General features: G+C 38.1%; 1 protein-coding gene and 1 long non-coding RNA gene across 2 annotated transcripts; both read right to left on the bottom strand.

Moving 5' to 3' along the window:
* Window positions 1–238: 238 nt before the first annotated feature.
* LOC126913206 (uncharacterized) lies at window positions 239–24,174 on the bottom strand. The gene is made up of 3 exons (XR_007707909.1): window positions 24,092–24,174; window positions 2,709–2,807; window positions 239–1,371 (listed from the first exon to the last, which is right to left on the bottom strand). It is a non-coding gene; the product is annotated as an uncharacterized LOC126913206 (long non-coding RNA).
* On the bottom strand, window positions 10,550–24,060 carry LOC118250945 (transmembrane protein 170B-like). The gene is given in 4 exon segments (XM_035552614.2): window positions 10,550–12,627; window positions 16,517–16,538; window positions 16,540–16,688; window positions 23,909–24,060. Coding segments are annotated over 4 exon segments (399 nt in total). The 5' UTR covers window positions 24,006–24,060; the 3' UTR covers window positions 10,550–12,496.
* Window positions 24,175–24,458: the final 284 nt, after the last annotated feature.

Raw genomic sequence — 24,458 nt, forward strand, 5'->3', positions numbered from 1 at the left:
CAGGCGATGGTTCTTCATAAACTAGGCAATGGTTTATGCTGAGAAGTACGTGGACAAAAAGCTTTCATTCCTATGATGTTGAAGGGTACTAGGAACTGACTAAAAGCAGGGACTACACACAGTAAGCTTTTGAAACATGTGTTACCTTCAGCTGCAGAAGCACTGAAGAAAGAACAAATAGTACAGGCAGAGGCATTCATTTCTTCACGTCTTTTTATTTTTTTTTTAAACAGGACCAGGGATTTTTCACCTGATAGTTAGGCACTGTGCAAAGGGATAGCTTTATTTTTGGAATGCTTCTGTTGAAATACACTACTTGTTAAATAGGAAGCTGTATTCACAGAGAAGTGATTACTCTGGCTCCCCTTCTACTGATAAGATTTTAAGCTGTATTCTACAATAGTTTCATTTAGCTTTTAACAATTTATAAAAAAATGCTACTGCCAATGTTTATCACAAGTGGAATATTAGTAATCAGTGTTGTCCTATAGCGTGTCAACACAGTTGGGCTGATACATGCCATAATTAATTTGGACAAAAGGAACATATTTTCAAAAAATCCTCTAAATATTTTAAACATGTATTCTATTTTACAGTTGAACATAGACTCTACTCTCACTATACTTCTTTTCCCTAAACTTACTAGGAATACTTACAAAAAGAAGTAACAGGTATTATTCTTAAAGAAAAGGGTAAAAAAATACAATTTACACAAAGCATTTATAGTCGCTATAAGAATTCAAGTAAACATGGACAAATATATATATACACACAAACATTCAAAATTCTGTATTATATTTACATCTACATATATAACATCTTATACAAAGCATTAATGCACAGTCCTACTCTGGTAACATCCACCCTGGAAGGCTAATTAGTTTTGGTATTGAAAAAGTGAAACTATTTCTCATGTGTCAAAAAGTGAATTTGATTCCAAAACCTTTTTTTTGTGAAGCAGAGCAAAGAGTAATGGCTTAACACCATTCCCCGAAAATAAAACATCCTGTAAAGCAAGAAAGCCTGTTCTTCAGTGTTATAAATTACTCTCAGTCGGAAGAATTTGAATTAAGTCAATCAATTTATTAAGTAAGCGATCAGCAAGCAAAACAGCTCTGGGCAGCCGGGGGAACTCGTGCTCCACCAAGCGGCGCGCAACTCCCCCTCCCTGCAGTCCCTTTTTATCATCCAGTTCTTCCGGGTTCCGCTGCGTCAGTTGTTGCTAGGGGGTCGTCTTGTTTCAGTCCTTCCGAGTTCCGCAACGTCAGTTATTGCTAGGGGGTCATCCTGTCCCGTTCACCTTCGTCCCTCTGGTGGTCATACGGGTGAAGACAGTCATTCTCCCCGCTTTCCTTATATGGTGTATTAGTCCTTGAGACAGGGGAGTACATTACCGATTTAGTAACCTGTTTACACAACGGTCGCTTCACCAGGGACCTAAGATATCCCGTCCCTTGGGAAACTTCACCAAGGACCTGAGATATCCTGTCCCTTGGGAAACTTCTCTAAGAAACAGCTGCGAGGAAAAAACCACTGTGAGAACGTGAGAAAGCGAGGAAAGAAACCACCGTGAGAAAATGAGAAAGCCATTGAAAATTCCCTTCGATATAACAAATTAATGAACAAACACTCTTGCCATCTATCACATTCAGGAGAACATACCTCTTAAAAATACACCCATTTAATTGGACCCCTCGCTACAAGAAGGACATGGAGGTGCTCGAGCGAGTCCAGAGAAGGGCAGTGAAGCTGGTGAGGGGTCTGGAGAACAAGTCTTACGAGGAGCGGCTGAGGGAGCTGGGGTTGTTTAGCCTGGAGAAGAGGAGGCTCAGGGGAGACCTCATCGCTCTCTAGAGGTACCTTAAAGGAGGCTGTAGAGAGGTGGGGGTTGGTCTGTTCTCCCACGTGCCTGGTGACAGGACGAGGGGGAACAGGCTGAAGTTGTGCCAGGGGAGGTTTAGGTTGGATATTAGGAAGAACTTCTTTACTGAAAGGGTTGTTAGGCATTGGAATGGGCTGCCCAGGGAAGTGGTTGTCACCATCCCTGGAGGTCTTTAAAAGACGTTTACATGTAGCATTTAGTGATATGATTTAGCGGAGGACTTGTTAGTGTTAGGTCAGAGGTTGGACTAGGTGATCTTGGAGGTCTCTTCCAACCTAGACGATTCTGTGATTTTTCAGAAAGCAAATTGTGTCCTACCTAACTGGTTCTGAATGAGCTACTTTGGCACATGGGAAACTGCACCTGTGTATCATTCTTCACAGAGAGAGGGCCCCAGTTTGGGAGCAGGGGTGTCTTGCCTTGGAGCAGCTCTGGCACTCTTGGTTCTCCCCATTCCTGACATGGACATGGCTCAGTTTTTCCCCACAGGTGTCCCACAGCGGTATGGGGCAGGCAGGCAGGAAACACTGCGGCTGTGAGCCATCCCTGTGGTCAGAAGCACAACCCAAAAGGTGCCCAACTGCACTGCAAAGGTTCACACAGGGTACAAAATTTAAGTAGCTACTTTCTTCTAGCAGTTACCGTGAAAGTATTGTGTCATACTATATATAAGGCCTTCGAGTTTATAATCAGAAGACTCAGGTATTTTGACGCTTCTCCTCCAGACCAATCTTCACTCTTGTGCCTCCACCCTCTGCAAGAAAGGCTTGTCTTGAAAGCAACATTAACTTACAAATAATAAAAACAACAACAAAAAGAACACTACCTTAAACTGTAGCAACCTTTTAATAGTCTCCTTAGCTCCTTAAGCTCCTCACAAGAAATCAGCTGTTGTAATGCAGTCTGTAAAAGCAGTAATTTCAGTCTGCATGGAAAAAAAAAAAAAAAAAAAGATTTACCAGCAAACATTCTCTGATTGACTTAAAATAAAGCAAATAAAACTACCTTATTTAAGACAGGCATTAAAAAATTCACATTATAATTCGTCAAAATGGCATCTCCAAGAAGCAGTAATTAATACACTCATAGTGAATTAAGCTTCCTTAAAAACAAAATGCGTGTGACAGAAACAGGAACAAACAGCATCTTTATGCTTCATCAGGTCAACAAAATAAACTAGGCAAAAACACTTGCATGATGTTGACTAATACTATTTAGGAAAAAATATACTGAAATTGCTAGCTGACAATCTGATGAACTACAGAAAAATCAATCTGCTTTTCTTTTTTTTTTTTGTCACCGCTTCTAAATTATGCATATCCACTTGCATAAACAAATCTTTATTATAGTCACAGAAGCCAGTGCTCAGATTCCATTCACAGAATCATCTAGGTTGGAAGAGACCTCCAAGATCACCTAGTCCAACCTCTGACCTAACACTAACAAGTCCTCCACCAAACCATATCACTAAGCTCTACATCTAAACGTCTTTTAAAGACCTCCAGGGATGGTGACTCCACCACCTCCCTGGGCAGTCCATTCCAATGCCTAACAACCCTTTCACTAAAGAAGTTCTTCCTAATATCCAACCTAAACCTCCCCTGGCACAACTTGAGCCCATTCCCCCTCGTCCTGTCACCAGGCACATGGGAGAATAGACCAACCCCCGCCTCGCTACAGCCTCCTTTAAGGTACCTCTAGAGTGCTATAAGGTCACCCCTGAGCCTCCTCTTCTCCAGATTGAACAATCCCAGCTCCCTCAGCTGCTCCTCGTAAGACTTGTTCTCCAGACCCCACACCAGCTTCACTGCCCTTCTCTGGACTCGCTCGAGAACCTTGATGTCCGTCTTGTAGCGAGGGGCCCAAAACTGAACACAGTACTCGAGGTGCGGCCTCACCAGAGCCGAGTACAGGGGGACAATCACTTCCCTAGTCCTGCTGGCCACACTGTTTCTTATACAAACCAGGATGCTGTTGGCCTTCTTGGCCACCTGAGCACACTGTTGGCTCATATTCAGCTGACTATCAACCAATACTCCCAGGTCCTTCTCTGCCAGGCAGCTTTCCAGCCACTCATCTCCCAGCCTGTAGCACTGCTTGGGGTTGTTGTGCCCCAGGTGCAGGACCCGACACTTGGCCTTGTTGAACTTCATACAGTTGGCCTCAGCCCATCGGTCCAGCCTATCCAGATCCTCCTACAGAGCCTTCCTACCCTCAAGCAGATCAACACATGCACCTAAATTGGTGTTGTCTGCAAAACTAACTAGCCTTTTACATACATTTCATTTACTCCAGCATTTTTTCCCACCCATACGCTAAAATTTAACTAGTGGATGCAGAGGCTGGAAGTATTAAGACCATGGAGGAGGGGAGGAGAAATTAAAGTCTTACTCACACCACATTAGTCTTGTAGGTCCCACTGAGGGTTTTCTTGTATTTATGAAGCATTTATGAAGCAGAACTAAGATGCTTGCAGGAACACACCATTACAGTCTATAGGAATATGCATCACTCAAGTATTAATTTTAGCTTTATTTTATGTATACATTGGTACATTTAAATTGGGTTCACAGAGTATAAAACTTTTGTTACCAGGGTGTGACAGATGTACCCAGCTCCTCGAGCCTAGTGGTCATTTGGTTCAGTCTCTGAAGGAAGTTGAGACCTAAACCAGCCTAGACCATGACTGGGCCATGAACTTTTTTAATTCCAACCTGTTATTCGAAACACCCACATAGGAAGAGGTGACATGGTGTGCTTTGATGTTCAGGAGCTCGGAAAGCAAAACATCGATCATGCAATTAACACAGGAATAGCAGGAGTGATAAAACCAAGACTAGTTTATCAAGGAGCAAAAACAGATGTATGCACAAGGAGTCTTATGCTTACCTTCTCCATCGTTTGTAATCTGACTACAAGATAGCCACCTTATTCCATAAACATGATAGCCTGAGTGAGCTTTTTTACTAAGCAGCAGGCTGCACATCAGTGATTTCCCCTGGAGTTGGGATGCCTCTCACATATACTCTTCGAGGTTGAGGCCCCTTAACAACTGCACATCTTTGGTAAGCAACTGACACTGTGCACAACTTGTACCACCGGGAATTAAGATTGCATATTGGTAATTTGGACGTTAAGCCTCACTTTTACAACATTTTACTTCAATAAACCATTTGTGCTATACTTTTCGTGGTGATTCTTTAAACAGCTTAAACCACACCCATGGCAGTGCATTTCATACAAAGGTTGATGCGTAGTTGTACTATTACGAGTTATTTATCAGCACATGCAATAAACTATGAAAAGTTACTGAAAATATTTTAACAGAAATTTTTAATCCAATAAATGAACAGAAATTGTTTGACTTGTAAATTTCATATATAAGGCTACTACCAAACATTTCCTATCACACATAAAAGAAAAGATTAAAACTACTTAAAGGCTCTTGAAATCTTAGAATTAGAATAGATTTTCCATTGTGCATCCATACCAAATTATAGAAGTGAAAACAGTGCTGAAAAAATGTTTTACTTTAAATAACAGTCTAGCTGTTATTGCTGCTTTTCAAAGAATCTGGAAGTATATAATGAAAACAAAGCTAAATAGTTAAATGGATGTACTTCAATCATTACCGCCAATATAATGAGAGAGTTAACTACCAAAGGTTCTCAAAAAAAATTTATTATGTACATAAAGAGAACTGTACACAAATAGGGAAATAAAAAAGTTGCTTTAAAATGAAAGAGCAATGATCAAATACAGTATTTACAGCTTAAGTGTCACCCATTAGTGTCTTATTTTATTTTCTTGTATTGGAGCTATTACACGAACATGCAGTATGTCCACAACTCAAAATGAGCACCTTTTTCAAAGACATAGTCCTGTACAATGCATAAGTCAACTGTTTGACTAGGTCACTCCTCTCCTTCACTGTTCTTGTTCTGAAACTCAAAGACAGCAATGCCTACGTGTCCTGGTTTCAGTTAGGACAGAGTTAATTTTCCTCCTAGTAGCTGGTAGGGTGCTATGTTTTGGATTAGGATGAGAAGAGCGCTGATAACATGCTGATGTTTTAATTGTTGCAGAGCAGTGCTTACACCAAGCCAAGGACTTTTCAGCTTCTTGCTCTGTCCTGCCAGCGGGCAGACTAGGGGCACAGCAGGAGCTGGGAGGGGACAGACCCAGGACAGCTGACCCAAACTGGCCAAAGGGGTATTCCATACCATCTGATGTCATGCTGAACAATATATAGGGGTGGCTAGCCAGGGTGGGGAGGGGCCGGCTGCTCGGGGATAGGCTGGACATCGGTCAATGGGTGGTGAGCAATTGCATCGTGCATCACTTATTTCATACACACTATTAGTAGTAGTACTATCATCATTATTATTGTTATTATTATTTTCTTGTCTTAATAAACTGTCTTTATCTCAACTCACAGGCTTCACTTTCCCATTTCTCTCCCCCATCCCAGAGAGGGAGAGGGGGGAGGGTGAGTGAACAGCTGTGTGGTGTTTAGCTGCCGGCCGGGTTAAACCACAACACTAGGTCATGATCCTTAGCTCAGGTAGCTTCAACAAGTAGAAATACAAACATTTAGTTCCAAAATTCAAGCTGGCAGAATGCTTTCTATCCACAAACAGTTTATGGAGAGATAAGCTGCATCGGGCACGATCTACTGTTTAAGTCAAACTTTATGAAAACTGTGTGCGTGTGTGTCAGGGCATATTTTTTTTTCCATGGTCTAAATGGATACTAATTTTGCCTTCTTCATTTTTAAAGATCCTCAGACTCACATTTCTGACCACTCCTCATTTGTTCAGCCAAATTTGGAAGGTCATAACGGTGGCTGTATTTGTAAAACTTACAGTACAACTGTTGCAGTCCTCAGTATAGGTGTCAAATACTTCAGCCTTTTTCTAACTGTAGATAGCTATCTTAAGTGAATTCTGTAAATGTTTCTAAAGAATTATTTGATTTCTATATATTGCCACAGTCAAAAGTTTAGTTACATAAATACCTGGCTATCCTCTGAAAACAACAAAAATATTAAGGACCTTTGAAATTGCGTTATCTGTATATAAATCGAGCACATTTTAAATGAGTAAAAACCTTCAGCCAAGTTATCAAGTTATTTTAAAAGAGTTGAGATTTTTAGCTCGGATAGCTTCAACAGTATACGTTATAATGATGGATAATCTGGAAACAGATTATACAATGCTGATATTAAGTAACTTAACTAAACTTAAAAGTTAGATCTCAAATTAAAAGAAATGTCATTTTGAAAATGACCAGCCATTTCCCTTCTTCACTTTGCCTTAACACTTTCTTTCCAATTCACAAGAGAAGAAACACAAAAGGACATATTATCCATTCCTTTTAACCACTAATAATCTTACTAGTATTCATGAAGTAACTTCTTAAAGTCTTCAGTAGCTACAAGATGAACAACAAGAAGCATGGGAAAAAAAAGTGTTCCTGAAAGAAAACGCTTCTCTACATGATTTACTAGACTTCAGAGTAAAATTGTACATCACTGCAGACTTGAGACATCTTGATCATTACATTTAAACTGAATGCACAAACTTTTCAAGTATAACTCCAGGCACAAGTCAGGGGAAACAGCTTGCTATCAGCACACAATCTTTCTTACTTTCAAGTATCAAATAGTATGTACTCAGATTAAAGTCTACCTTCTATGATAACCATTTTTTAAAAATCAAAGTATGTGCAGTTAAGTACACAAAGTGTCACCTAACCGAAGACTTCATTGCTGTAACAGAGTACAATACTTTTCACTGAACTTACAAGCTACAAAAATTGACTTTTAATCCAACACATTTTTTCAGCTGTGTTAAATTCATCTGTACACAAAGAACACCATCTTTCTGAAGCAAAAGCTGAGGATTTAAACAGCCATTTCCATTTTGGGCTGCTCCCAGTCTAGACATTAAAAAAATGAACCATTCAAAAGGTATTCTGCCAATATGTATTTATGCATATGTATGTTAAGTTCTGGTGACAATTCAAATAAAGTTATGTTCTAGCCTTGTATGTGTGCGTGTGTTGTATTTTTCAAACTGGATTTTTCAAATTGTTGATTTGAATTTCAAATTTGAATTTTTCCAATTGCTGATCTTGGCAGCATACCTTATAATATGGTATATATGCTAGTAAAGTCAGCAATTTTTGACAAATATTGCTGGCACAAACAGCTTACACCCTGTCCTCTACCTATAACTGTTTATTTTGGCAACACGAACTTTTAAGTCAGGAGATTTAAAAGCATGATCTAAAAATAACTCAGCTGACTCTCGTGCAGACATCAGAATTCGATAGATCAGCTTTAAAACATACATCTAAGCCATGACCAGCAGTAAAGAAAATGGATTTTCATAAATCTGGATTGTTGAGTTGATTTACTTAATCTGAAATGAAGAATATCTTCATAAGCCAATTATACTTAGAATGTTTATTTCTTCTACGTAACGCAATCAGTTATGAAAAAGGAGTTATGAGAACGAGCCAAGATTTACTTCACCTACTTAAGTGCCTCATCATTAATTTCATCTGCCAAGCTACGAGTCACACAAATAAAAGACACTTCACAGTAGTAGCTAGCAAGCTGATATGAAAATTTCTATCATACTGACTTTATGGAAGAACTGAGAATGTTTCATGTTAGCTGTTATTTTCAGACATATCAGACTCCGACCTCTTGTGAAAGCTGGTGGAACATGCTATTTCTTTTCAACTGCTAACATACTAAGAGACATTGAACACTGAAGGAACATAGACAAAGTGAGCACCTTTTGCATGTTTTGCCTATTTATGACCACCACCTACAGTAGTTCTTATTTTTCGAATGGCCATGTACAAAACCATGCGGCTCAATATGACAATGAAAGAAAGGCATTATTAGCATCTGCTTAGTAAATGAAATACATAAAACAGAAAACAATGAAAAACATTCTTACAGGTATTAGAGCTTTGACTCTAGCTTCCTCTCCAATGAGCATTACATCTCTCTCCCCCAACACAATTCAAATAGATAAAAACTGTAACCAAAATAAACATCGGTATTCCTTCTTCAGTATTATTTCCTTCAGAATAGTAAAAACATTGTACTTTAACAAGAGAAAGCTACAAGTAACATAATCAGGAGTACTGTCTTTGGTCCACATTGATTATTCAAAACTGGTTAAATTATTGGTTTCTTTAAGAAACTGAAGAGCAAACCTCAAATTACACCATTAGTCATAGTACAGATTATTTTCATAAACTTGTAACTACCCATAAATAAACGAATAACTATTTGGAAGATTTTCTGAAAACAAGATTTTTGGTTATATCAGTAAGTCAGAATTGTGTGGAACATATAAATCTTTAACAATAGCAGCTTCTAACAAAGCAACAGAAGCATCTTCACATTGAACAGTATATTCAGTATTCCTGCCTCCTCCAAAAAGGAAGTTGTGTTGATGTATCTGTTCTCTACTATAAATTAATAATTAACAATGCACAGAATGTGCTTAGTGATACAATGCAGAAACATGCAGAGCTATTTAAAGATAGTTCTAAAAGATTTTGGGTAGATATCTGCACAATGCTTTATTGTCCAAAGCAAAGCAGAGTACCATCCGTGCCATTCACGCACAAGATATTTCTGTAGCCTAGTAACAATGAAAAAAAATCCTAGATTATCCTAAGTTATTTTCTTTTTCTTGGGCAAGTTATTTCAACTGTTACTTTCTGTAAAGTACAGAATACACCTCCAAAACATAATTCATACATGTATTTATATAAATAGCATATATACACACACACTGCTTTGAATAGAGCACCAAGTTTAACAATGCTGTTCCTAAGGATGTGGAATGAAGCCTCCAAGTTTCAGAGATATAAGGCCACTTGCATTTGTTTTCTCTACTGGAGTTATTATTCATTAAGTTCATGCCATGATCAAGGAACATTTCATAGAGAAACTAGTCATCCTCATTTATCCCTCACAAGAAGCAGTTAAAAACTTCGTCTGTTACACCAGCTAGGCACTACATTAACTGCCTATTCATTGCTGCCAGACAGTGTCATATAAAGCAGAGACAAATAAGCACCTAAGCACTTTAAAAGCGATTACAGTGATCTATACAATAAAAATTATTTGGAGGAAGGTTATTCAACATCTGCAAAGATACCTCCTTGTCAAAGGAGGAAGGTTAGAATGACAAAAAATTCATTGGCACTACAACTAAAATGAAGAATGAAGTTCATCAATAAAATTTTATTAGTTACATAAATTTCCTAAGTTAGCAGTGGTCAGATAAGAGCTTAAATTAGTGAAATAAAGCAAGCCTTTGAACAGTGATAGCATAAAAACCCCATATAATAAGAATCGAGATGCTCAAGGTAATTTGGAGACTGGGAACAAGATTCAGGGTGAGGTAAAGCCACGAGACATTCAAAATTACTGAATGCAATGCTTTGGGAGAGGGTTGTTTTTGATTCGGACTAGCATTTCCAAGTTGTCAAACACAAACACTTTAATGTCTTTTGGATGAGCCATTATATCAAATAACCAAGTTGATTCATAATACCTAAAAAAAGAACAAAAATGAAGAGAGAGCAACTGTTTAAAATCTTCTCCCCTAAAAATATATGTTACAAGGCACATTAGGAGAAATATCATTGATTATTTTATTATTCCTTTTGAATTAAATACCTGAAACCAGTTCTCATATCATAAGACAATGGGGAGAAATTTAAAATGCATTTTGACAGATGTGATAACTTTATTGTCTATTAAAGTGCTATGATTGTTATGCCAAAAAGTATCAGCAGAAAGTAAAAAAAATAAAAATAATCAAGCCATGAAAAATAAGTTTTGAAATCAAAGTAAGGAAAATATAGGTATTCCACAGCATTTTAAAGTGACTCAAAGCTAAACGTATAACACTGAGAAGGTTTATAAACCTGCATTTTACATTGTTCCCCTCATAGCCTGTAACTTTGTACATTTTCAAAACAACTAAAATACTTTCAAAGAAAAAAATATTAGCATCCTTAGTGCTTTTTTAAAAAAAAGTACAGTTTATGTGGAAGAAAATAACAGCAAGCAGGTTAATTCATTATACTGCTTTGAAGCACTAAGCAATAAAGCTGGATTGTAAGTCGTATTTTAACCCTATTCTTTTAGCTGCACAGCAGATGCCAGTGATTTCAACAACTCTGAAAGTCTTTTTGACATCTTAACAGCAAAACCTTTGGGCAATTTATTCTTCTTATCAGTATTAACAGTCAACTGCTGAAAAGCATTCAGTTGAGTAAGTATGTAAAAGATGTCTTATTCCTCATAGAGAACTTTGGGCCCTTTAAATTTTGCACTTCATAAATAACATTAAAATTTCTATTCACTCCAAATATTCACACTTAAGACATCTCACATGCACAACACTACTGTTCCCTTTAAACCAGAAAAGCACAAACTCTACTGAAAGCTACGTATTTGAAAGTTCCAGGTATCTTAACCTTTCCAAGGATACAAAATGTTCAGAAACAAGGTAGTAAATACACCAGTGCTGCCCCACTTCCAAACTTCAAAAGTAAGATAACTGGTTTATTAAGCAAACTTAAACATTTTTGTTCAATCGAAGACTTGTGTTTTTTGTTTTAAACCCCTTCCATTTTCATCATAGGTATACTCTCAAAGTCTGTATTACATTTGTCTGTTCTTTAAAGAGTATGCGTAGGGTTAATAGTCCTATCAGTACTTAAATAAAGGGAGCTTACTCGCAGCAAGTAGCTTTTCTAAGGCTTTCAGAAGGGCTGGTAACCATCTGTATGTTTCAGACGAAATAATTTAAAGAAATGCATTAGTTTAAGATTCATATGTACATACACAACAGATTATACTTCTTTCTCACACAGTCTCCTTAAACTACTGATGTCTGAAGAACCAAAACCATGAAAAAATGATGTGCTGATCTTCAGTAAACTGACAATTCATTCTGCGATCATGTTAATTACATCAGGATTGGTAGTTGTAGTTCTTAAATCCCACGAATATTTGTCTACCACTGAAATTGGACCTAACTGTTGTTTTTAATGCTGAATAAGAGTAAAAAAAATAAAATCAGTTATCTTACTATTCCCCCTGAAGTCAAACACAGTGTATATCCACAGCGTTCTTCTATACCTACAATTTCAAAAAAGCTTACCCAACCGACAGTAAAGAACTGAACTCCAAGTTTGGCACATACAGCAACTTTCAGGAGTGCGCCTTTATTTTTATTAAAACACTGATAAGAACAATGATCCTATCACCAAGCATTAGCCTGACTGGCAGCTACTCAAGGTGCTTTATCTCAGCTTTGCATACAGGGATCGCATCTTGCCTATGACTGAGGCACACAAGGCACAGCGCAGAAGTACAAGAGTTCAGACACTAGAGGACAGTCTGTTCATTCGACTGAACCTCCAGATTTGTACTGCATGTTCCACATCGCTTCCTTTCTCTTGCACTACCATTCAAGTTCATAAGCTGATGAATCCCTCTTCCAGGAAGCTTCTCTTCAGATCAGAGATTTCTTTAGGCTAGTTAAAATTCTTTTTACATAAGCCTCAGAGCGTTGCAAGAATCCTTGAAAATGAGATAATTAATGTCAGTACTGTCTGTCCAACACCAAAGACGAGAGCTTCTAAGGGAGCCATATTCTTTCCTGCTACTCTGTAAATTCCAGCTACTGCAGCACCTAAGAATCACAGGAAAAACAAACATCAAATTACAGATGTAAACCCAAGGCTGAAATATATGACAAATAATTTACTGCACTTATGCATTAGCTATTTCTAGAGTATTACCAAACACTGTATTACTTCATGGCATTATGCAATTATTTAGCCTTGCTTGACTTTTTCTAGTTTTATGAAAAGCCTTCAGGGATGATTTTTCCCAACTGAATCAGATTAACTTTCACAACACAAGCTTGATTTGAAAAAAAAAAGTGAATCTTGCCATTTCTCTTTAGGTGTCTTCAAATTTAATCTTTTTTTTTCCTTCATATTTGCCTTCTGCTAATTTGAAAAATTAGCAAAAACAGCAATTAAGTTTGGTTTAATTGTGCTTGCATAAACAGGGAGAAGACAACGTAAGATTGCTGGAGTCTACAAAACAATTAAAAATTTATATCAACTTCATTTAATATTCAGTTAAATAACCAAGTCATACTGTGTCAGTTTAACTTTGATTTAAACTTCTAATTTGTAACAATTGTTCAGCAAATCAAGCAAAAACATGAAAAAAGATCAAGAAGTCTTACATGTCATCCATGAATGCGTATGGGAAGAAATCTTCTACAGATATGATTAGATTTTGAGGTACATCAAATTAGAGACATCACTTTTCTTGTGATGGGCCCAATTCCCGTTTGTACATCACATGATCAAGATAAACCAGCAACAAAATACTGCATTGTAAACAAAGCCAGTTGCTTCCTAACTCCCTCCCACTGTCTTTTACATGCTGAATTATCACATGCATATAAAGAGCAAAAGTCACACAGCAAGCGAATAGTTGTGTTGACTTGAAACAAGTGCTGAGAAAGGTACTCTTTGCTACCAATCAAAAATACCAGGCTAGATGACGAGAACATTTTCTTCTCAGAATGACTGTCCTGAGCATAAGACACCCAAAATGTTCATATCCAAAAAAAAAAAAAAAAAGTCTTGTGTCTGTGAATAAAAATTTTCCTCAATCCAACCTCAGAAGTTCACTTAGAATAAAGCTTTCTTTAAGCAATTTATTTTTCTGAACTAATATTTCGTTGTAGAGTGCTTGCTTCCCTTACCTAAAGGGAACACTGAATTTGCCATCTTTGAGGTTTTGGTCTTCAGGAAAAAAAAAAATCCTTAATTGTGAAAATAGTTATAGAACTTTTTGTACATAATGTCTGAGAAGCCAATTAACTACAATTAAATGATTCTAGAGAACACAACGATGCTTTTGCAAGCTCTAAGAAAACTGAAAAGCTAACCACAGTTTTCGAAATAAATACCAAGAGTTAAAAAAAACAATGGAATTTCCTTGGTTTACTCTGTCATTAATGTGAATAGCTTTCTGAAAGTGATCAAAAATCCATTAGTCAGTCCCAACACTTTCTAAAAGTACAATCCATATCTGAATATCATCTGATATCTTAAGAAGACTTATTTCCTCAAACATTGTAGGAAAAGAATTCACTAATAATTGTTTCTTTACAAAAAATGTATAAGTATATTTTGTCAGAAACCTCACCACAAGGCTAGTCTTATGTTATTTCACTCAGCCACCTTGCATAAGCTTTTCCATTGTTCCTCTACTACTGACATTGTCAAAAACTGAAAGAGATCCTTGAGACTGAGCCCAGTACTGACATTAAAATTATTCAGGTGGACTGAACTCTCAAACTGAATTCAAATGGCTAAGATTTATTAACTAGTAGATCAAATTCTATGTATCCCAACAATAGAACTGTTTTGCTTATTAAGAAAACATTGAGATATTTTGGAAAACATCAATAATGAAAACATTTAAATGTTATAGATTGATAATTATGTGTTTATATTTGTTGAATAGCCGTGTGCAATACAACCTGTAATGCATAACCCAGCACAATTGGTACAGAGCCAGAGTATACTACAACAAGTTGCCATTGAGGAAACACAATTGTTCTCACATCACCAAAAGAGTGTGTATTGAGGGAGGAGGATGAACAGACCCTTTGGGATAAAATGCAGCTGAAATCCTTACTTCAAACTGCCTAACATATCTATTCCTGGGGTTATTTTTGACAGTATTCACCACTAATCACTCAGTTTGTTGCCTTTTTTTTTTTTTTTTTTTTTTAAACTAACCATGATTTTACAAAGCCTAGGAATTGAGGGTTTTTGCTCATGGGCAACTCGGTTTGATATTTGAATTTCTTAAGTACTGGATTTGGCCTATCCAAGAAACAAAATACTTAACTTCCATTCCAGCTTGCAGCATAATAGCTATTGAAAATACTCTTTAATATCGTATTACCATAATTGGCCTTCAGAAGCTCCTCACAGAATTTCTTTCAGGATGAAACAACGCCAGTGTCGTCCAGAAACAAAAATACCTCAAATGTTTTTAGCTTAACCCAGTTACAACGTTCTGTGCAAAACCATTCGGGAACAGCGTAATAAAAGTCCACAGTGTTAAGCTTGGAGAAATTCTTCAGGTGAAATGCATTATTTACACATAAACAGTGCTGTTTATTTGTTAAATGTTTTGACATGTAAAACTGGATGCCCCTAAAAACACAACTGTGTTGCTCCTCTTCTCATGCATAGATAAAGAGGAAGTAAGTTTCATTTCACAAAACACTGATCCTACCCCACTGCAGAATACTACTGAAAAAGTCTCGGCTTGGATATCCAGCAACGCATTTCCTATCTTTTATTCTTCAGAAACAGTCACGCACAGCTGACCTCCTAACAGGGCCACTGCCATTTTCGGACATTAGACGGTCCATAGGACATTCGATGTCAGCATAACTCACAATGTAAGGTTCTCAACGGGTTCCATATATGCCTTACCTTAGAAGAAAAAAAAAAGTAGAATTACACTGAACTGTTTGTTAAACACTGGAAGTTCTAGGCTGGGAAATACACAGCAATTAAAACATCCTTGAGGAAAGCCTTAAGGAAATATTTCTTCAGAAATTTGATATTTTATTTAATCTTGAAAGCTAACAGGCAAGAATGACTTTCAGTATAAGAAACAATCTCCTACAAAACACCCATGAGTGAAGCTAAGTGTTACCACTACTTCTAATAATCTGTACAATTCAAAGACAGAATGAAAGGCAACACGGCTCACCTACAGTTTAAGGCTATATGACAGTCTCTAAATTTACAGTTCCATACCCTCAAAGGCTTTACACCTCAAAGCATCATTCCTCCCTACACCAAATACATTGGAAATTATCATTATAACCACACAAGACTGTGAAGGTCTTTCAAATCCATAAGCCAAATGGTTTGGTCTGTTCTCTGAGTGGCATGCGCAGTTCGGATTGTTATACAGTCACTAAAAAAAAAAAAGTTTCTTTGCTGCAAGTCAGTACCTACACAGGCACCTTTCCTTCCTTTAGAGAGAGCAACATCCTATCCAAACTGCAATTTAAAAACCTCCAGCAGGCTCAAGGAAATGAGCAAGAAGTCAGTCCTGCAATCAATGGGATCAGAGCTTCATTTCCAAACGAAATGGCTGTCTTTAAGGGTATTAACAGGTGATCTTGATCAAAAACTTTTGGCAAAAGGTCTGCACAAGTATAAGACAGGACTGCACTTTCTGGTCTCAAAAAGGTATTACCTGTCAAGCATACACATTTGAACAGCTTGGTACCCAAAGTTTACAAGATGAAAGACTAGGACAATCTGTCCACTACAATTCTGGAATCGTTTTTATCTTTACCACAACAGGAAGAGAAACTCAGCTGTCATTTTCATTAGAATTGCTACATGACTAAAGCAAAATCCTTAATAATCAAGCACCAAACCACTAAGGAAGGTTTATTTGTTTAATATTGATTTAAATTTAGAGTAAATAAGTAAAAACACAAAAGACAGACTTACTGGTTATCATTGCTCCTGTTACTAGAACCCAGAAATCCAATGCTGACCACAATGACAGAGATTAGTCTCCCCTGCCTATGCCTCTGCAGCATCACAAACATTAACACTCCCACAGCACCATGGACAAAGAGAGAGGAGAAGAGAGCCCAGAGGAAAACCCAGTACCACATCTCTGAAAGAAAGCAGTCAAAAGATTAATATTTTTCAGGCAATAAATTTATAAGAGATTTAGAAACAGTATACAATCAATAGTAAAAGAAAAGCAATACCCATTTCAGTCCTGAAAGGAGTCAATGTGAAAACACTGGCATATGCTCAAGACGCTATCCCCTTTTAGCAGTCTATCAAAGAAGTAACTCTTATGATCAAAAAATTGTAAAAAGAAATCTAGTACAGTTTTTTGTAATAATACACCTAATTAAAGACCACCATACTTTTCTTCAAGAGGTTTCTTTAAAAAAAAAACACAATAATTGTAACTTCTTACTAGGATTTTGCAAATACAGCTGCAGAACAACAAATTATCTGAAACCAAGTGAACCAGAAAAAAGTCAAGAACTCTCTTTTATAATAAAGACCACATCAAGCTAACATCAAATGCAAAAAAGGAGATTAAAGACTTCAGTATATCTACCCAGGAGCTGTAAGTGTTACTATTGAATTAGCTTCAAAAGGAAAAAAGAATAAAAAATATTAAAATGTAGTAATACATCCAGCAGCTTTATTCTAATTGCTTAGCACACACTTTTATAGATACAGGTAGTCACTATTATTTAAGTCACTGAGCAAGGACAGGAGATCTTGAGAACAGTGCAGAGTACGAACATTTCTAAGAATGCCAGACGTGATCATTACTTTCAAATAAAAGATCAGAGAGCATCAAGCAAAGCTACATAAAAATTCAAAGAAACTTCCTTACTTGGTGATAATCTCCTAAAAGCAGTTTACTATAATTCAAAAGGGTAAGAAAAACTAAGAAAGGAAAAAAGTGAAAACCCTAAATATATCCACCTTTTTTTAAAGGTCAACTACAGTGATGATCTTGTGTCTCTCTATCATCACAGAATTTCAGCAAACTGGGAGACGTTTTCCCAGCTGTCACAATCCCAAACTTAATTAGCTTTTCCCACAGTTCACCCTAAAAAAAGAGATACAGCTTCCATACTAACAGCAGGACAACGTTTATCAGGTGAGCCTGTATTACTGTAGCTTGACACACAGTCATTCAAAGCAGAAATCTGACCCAATTAGCTAACTTTAAAAAAAATACACAAACACAGCAGATTAAGCAAAGCATTCTGTAAAAGGATGCTCAGAAAGAATCGTTGCCACACAGTAACTGCAGTCCTTTGAGTCCAAGTCTGTAGAGTATATATAACCACAGCACAAAAAAAAGAGTTCAAACTTTTTCATTTAGCAGTACTTGGAGCATAGTCTCAACCCTTCCCCTTTCATACAGGCATAAAAGGCAAATCCATAGTCATAGGACTTAGAACTCCTATAAATCAGGAGAATCAAAAGACCCACTTAGGAGGGCAACGAGGAAGGTGACGGGTAAATATACATACAGTTAATACTAACTGCTGTAGTTCAAGACACAACCTCTCTTTCTGAGTATTTGGATACACACACATATTGGGGGTAGCTCTAAGCAAGTCCATGGAAGTTCTCCATCCTACATTATACAGATTTGCGAAAATACAGTAAAAGAGAAGGCCTGTACAGGACAGTATGTTTACAAGACTTGTCCCATGCTTTCATCTTTCTCAACTGAAGGCAGATACAAGAGATGAAACATGTACCTAAGGAAAGCGCAATCTGCAATATTACTGAAGGTCAAGATAACCTGATACCACAGTGATGGACTCAGAGTAGGTATTTCAAATTATGGATGAAGAAAACATGCTCAGTTCTTATGCAGCATTGCATGACAATTGCATGCTGTAAGATTCCCAAACACTCCACAGCTATGACAGCGGTCTATTGATCAAGGTTATCCCCTGCAGTTTCCACAAGGGTCTATGAGGTACCACAATGCCTTTTAGGAAATCAGTAGGTTGTGGTCATTGTTGACCCTTGCCAGGTGGAAAAATAAATTAATTTGCAGTCATAGGAAGACTTCTTATGATGACTGTAGTTCATAGAAGAAAAGGTAATATTATGAAACGACTAACTCCAAATGGAAGAACCCAAACATATTCACAACCCCTCTACACATACAAAATAACTGCACAATGATCAACTATCTTGGTCTTATTTAGATTCCAAATAAGGCTCAAGGAAAATTAGCATCAGGCCGCACTTTATATTTAGGGCAGAAGACAGTAGAACAGAACCAGCTCCAAATGTTAGATAAAATTGAGTTCTTTCACACACACTTTCCCCTCCCATTCCTTAAAGTGACATGCATACTGAGTGCATTCAAAAGGCAATTAGATAACATCCAGAAATATTTCTTGTTCTACATGAATGCAGCTGTAGTGTTTAAAGAACCCAGCTATAAACCATGACTTCACAAAGCCTTAGGTTTTCAGCTCAATAGTATCGCAAAGTCAGCAATGCAAGAAATGCAGGTAGTGTTACATGCAACTGCAATAATCCAGTACCTTCTCATAATATATCATTCATACCTTCTGTTTTGCCAGACTGACTGTAGATACTAAAATCTGCAGGTATTTACTTCAGAGCAGTTGGAGGGGAGGTGGGTCAGAGGGAGAAACCCCTCATATCTTCATGATGGTAGGAACCAACCATTTGTTTAGATGTGAAAAGGGCTAGGCCATAGGCCTGTGAGGCTCCTAGATGCAAAAGTCAGGCAGCAGGATGAGGGACACAGCAAGCAGCTGTGAACTGGTTAACTGTCTTTCATCCTGCAAGTAGGCAAATACTTACAGAACACCAATTTGGAGTTTGTGTTGTGTACCTTGCAAGTACACGTTGCAGATTATCCACTCTCCACCAACTTCGTGTGCAAATTTGTTAAGTAGCTGATTAGCAAGTTACTAGACAGAGTTATGAGCAGAGAGACTAAATGTTTTTTCCCCTTACACACATTTTTGCTAGAGAGCAACTTCAGTCATTTTTATCCCAACAGGTTGAAAAGAGAACTTAATCCACAGTTTTTTTTTTTCCTGTGTAACAGTTTGAGATTCTCTAAAATTCATTATCATCCAACTCCATAATTATGATGAAAGATGGCCCTTGGAAAAATACTGTGCTAGACCTACACTGAAGGAAGCAAAGAATGGGTTGGGGATAACACAGAGATGCCACGAGGGAACGGAGAAAGAGAACGTGAACTTCTGAACCCAAAGGGTCAAGGCTTTGCTTGACCAAAAAATAACCCAGTAGTTGAAAGATTTTTAATATCTATAAACGAGGCAGAAATGAGACTGCAGTGTTTTAAGAGCATGCTGATAAAACAGACCTTATGTCTTATATATGAGATTCATGCTCTAAGAGGTATAAACATACTTGATCAATTGCTACTACCTTGACAAACAAAGCATGCTGTCAAAAAAGTTCATTATTTGTGTAACTACACTAATTAACTTGCTCTTCTGATGATATGAACTACACAATTAGGAATACTTTGCTGGTATGATAATAATGATTTAGCTTTAGCTAGCAGAAAGCTCCAAGCACAAACCTAGCCTCAGTTATTTAGTCACATCCTCATAGAGCTACCTTGAAAGAGCCCTGAACAAAATGACAAAATGAAATTTACAAAAAAAAAAGGAAGAAAAAAGCACTGGAAGAGATACTAGTTACTTTAGTAGGCTTACAAGCCACAACATCCAATGCATAGCACAGATCACCCTCGCTTTACGCGGGTGGAATTTCCCTCCCACCCTCCAGAAGAGCCTGCGGGGCTCGAGCACTTGCAATTCATGCTCTCGTCTCTTCCAGATTTAGGGTACTACTCTGTTAATTTAGGTATTTATAGCTATCATATATAAATTATACATATAATACACAAATCATATTATGCTTATCTAATACACATGTACTTTGAACATATCACTGTAGGCATATACAACCTCAAAGATTAGACTTTTATGATTAGAAACAAGTCTTAAAGGATGCTAAAGTTTAGAATAACATCTGTATTGACTTATCAAATTTGAAGTTGCATTCCATTAACAGCTTTATCTTGGACAAATAAAAAAATGCAAAGTCAAAGTATGTAAATGCTAACACTTTTGAATATTATCTATATACATGAACATGTGTCCCACTGCCACTCAGCTTCAGTAAACAGGGAGTGAGTACATCATTAGTCCTTCATCTTCAACAGTTTTTCTTTCCCTCTAGTCCTTAGTTTATCTTGCCAGATGAATAGTGATTGCCTATAACACTTCATAAACCAAGACTGATTGCTCCAAAACCAAGTATCTAGTCTTGAGATTCTGATCTATGTACCTGATCTATGTACCCAGTAACTATCTACCACTTGCTACAGAATTAAGTCTCTTGTGCAGAATTTAAGTATCTGCGCCCTGAACACAAGGATACAAATTTCAGCCAACAAGATAGCACGTGCATGAAGTTTGAATTAAGAAACTACATAATCGTTATATCCTTGCAGATTTATGAACTCAACATACTCAGATTAAGAAATGCCTGTTTATTATACGTGCAAACTTAACTCAGCTCTTTATACATTATGGTGTTTTCTTCATCACTAGGTCCTTTCTTTAGTTATTGTATTAACTGGTGCACTGGAAGTTATCAGGTCTATACAGTCAAATTGTTGTTTGTAGATGCTAACATTTTTGCTGTATTAACTGGAAGAGAAGAACTTGCTGAAGAGCATTTAAATCATTAGAGACTAGACCCCCTGAAGTTGCAGGATAGGGGACAACAACATAGTCCAGAAAATCAGGGACAAATAATTGCAGGATGAAGCTTAGGAAAAAAATAGGAAGAAGGCTTCAGTCTTTGGAACACGCAGTTAACAAGACATAAACAAAACACCTACTTTGCTTACAGGAAGGACAGAAATATTGCAAAGTTCCCTAAACTTGAGGTAGCCTATAACATGAATATTTACTACAACTGACACTCATGTGGGGACATTTTTCAGTTCAGAATCAGTCATTAGCCAACTCATTCTAGTAAAGCCTGATCTACCACTTAGTGCATAACTGGTGCATGTGAAGGGGCCACTTGCACTTTGTTGGAGGAGCTAAAATAGGGTGAGGTAGGAGCCCCCTCTCCTCTCCAACAGGTCGCAGAGCTACCCCCATCATTTACAGTAACATGTCCAAGCTGAAGGCAGGAAGCTATGAAGCAAAAGTCAGTGGGCCTAGGGTTCAGCTACAGCAAACAGCGCTTGCTATCGTGGAGTGTGATAGGGCACATGGCAGGAATTCAGTTGTCCGCAGTCTCCTGTGGTACTTTGTACTATATTATCCTACATGAAAGGCTGGATTTCTCCTTTTGTATTGAACATGAACCAGACTTATGGTATAAAAAAGCACTGGTTCAACTTCTCATTAAAACACCAAAAAACAACAACAAAACCAATCACACACATAAATTAAACCACTGAGGTTTCAAACACTTCATGGTTTAGGCTGGAGCTCGTATTTTATTTCAAAACACTGAACAGAGTTGATACATTTTTTTAATAAAGAACATAACTTTGCTGATAAAATTGTATAACTTTGTGCAAACATAATCAGCATTGTTCATCTAAAGACAAATTCTTGCTTGAACAACTTAACTCCCAAATCCAAACCACAACTTTAAGTCCAAAAATAAACACAAAGCAGTCTTGAGGAATATTAATGGAACACTGTATATTTATTATCTTTCCAGTACTCTGAAGAAGTTTCTCCTTCACTTTCTCCTTTCTTTTCAGCACAGAAAAGCAGAACATCTGGTTTTTGAATAGTAATTACTTCTACAGTCAGTAAATACTTTAGAAAGTTTTTATGCAAGTTTAACAACAGTTACTGATTAATATCAGTTACTACACTAAAAAAATCACTTTACATATAATCAGGAACACTAACTTATATAAATGACTAAATCCACTTAAAGCTATTCATTTTTGACAGTCCATGAGAGCATGCCACATACCTGATCATGGCTATTAGGACAACCTGTATTTAAAACACCAATTCAGAAAACTACAATGCATCTACAACTGACACTAAGCACACTCTCCTACAGCATTATCACAGATGAATAATTATTTTTTCATGTTCTTTAAATTAAAAACAACCATTTGACATTAAAAATACCTTGTCCAACTTCTTGTTATATTGCAAAAGCACTAAGAAACATTTTTTCTTACCTAACACTCAGCATTGAACTTCATAGAAATGCCTGCTTGCATCATGTTCTAATAAGAAAAACTTTGGAGGATGTCTAACACAAAGAAAAGTTACATCCATTGTTAACTCCTTCCTTTAACAGTACAACTAGTATTTCTATAGAAAGAATGCAAAAATAACTATTCAAGAAATGAGCTATATTTCGTGTGGGGACACACTAATACCTCTAAGATTTAATCACCAGACACAGCAATACAAAATGTATGCACTTAAAAAGTTTATTGGTCAAATTAATAAAGTATAACCTATTAAACGTTAGCTTTTAGACTGGAAGTTAACAAAGATCATAAAGCCTAAGACAATTGTTTTGTTTGCAACATCTTCAAACCTCAACTCCACCTCCTGCGCTACACATTTTTATAGTGTATCTTTCACACAGATGGGAGGGAAAAGATGACGTAATACTTTTTCATAAATATTATAAACATACACCCTTTACTCAAGATTTTTCCAGGGAATTTACTCAGTAACATCCCTACTATCAACACAAAGCCCCTTTCTAGTCTGGAGGTAGAAACTCACCATTCCCTTTACACCTGGACAGGACAAGTAGCACACAGACACACTTCCCTGCTCTGTACCTTCTAAGATAGGGTACAAAGGACTGCTTGTGGAACTTTTTTTCCTGCCAAAGCTCCCCTCTCGTAGCAGGCTGTAACGACCTGTCTCGAGCACCCCTTCCACAGCTTGGCTTCACCTTTCCAGAGCAGAACCCCTGAAGCTTACAATTAGTTTATGTGCCAGCAAACACCTGCCACCCCATTACCTCCCTCACTGCACAGGGTGAAAAAAATAACAACAAAACAGTAAAAGTCTCTGCTTCTAGCATTCATTTTTCGTTTAAATGGCTTTCCCTCAAACTGCCACCCATAAAAAATAAACCTGCTGGCAGAGCCACAGGAGCCCTCGCGGACACCCCGCTCCTGAGCATCCCCTGGCACCAGCAGTCCCCAGAAGGAGAACCCCAATCCCGATCCTAACCGAAAACCCAATCACCCCAATCCCAACCACCCCAACCCCAATAACCCCAACCTGCCCCCCCGGTTACCGGTCAGGCTGCGCAGGACGGTGCCATGTGCCCAGAGGCTCAGCACCTGCTGCACCGACAGGTTGATCGCGGACAGGTCCCCTGCCTCCACCTTCATGCTGCCGGCCCTGGGGGCCGCCCAACGTCCTTGCGTGTGAGTGTCTCCCCCCCAGCCCCTCACCAGCAGAGCAGGCTCCCCCTCACCTTCCCGGCGCCGACTGCCGCCGCCACCCAGGCCACCGCCATCACCTTCGGAAGACGGGGCGGGGCAACGAGGCCCCGACCCCGCCCGCGCGAGGCTCCACCCACTCGGCCGTGACCGTTGGGCCGCGCGCCGCCTGATTGTTCCTCGCCGCGAGGGGCGGGGTGCGGCAGTGACCGTTGCAGCGGTTGCGGCCGTTGTCCCGCTGCCGATGGGGCGTTGGCACCCGTCAGTGTTCCGTGTGGGTTCCCGGCGGCGGCACACGGAGATGTCGCTGGGACACGGGGCAGGGCAAAAAAAAACGGCGAGGAAAACGCGAGTGGTCCGGCTCGCAGTGTTCCTGTCCGCTCCTTTGAGCCTCAGCCCTAC

The sequence above is a fragment of the Cygnus atratus genome, chromosome 2 (assembly GCF_013377495.2).
Source record: "Cygnus atratus isolate AKBS03 ecotype Queensland, Australia chromosome 2, CAtr_DNAZoo_HiC_assembly, whole genome shotgun sequence".
NCBI lineage: Eukaryota > Metazoa > Chordata > Aves > Anseriformes > Anatidae > Cygnus > Cygnus atratus.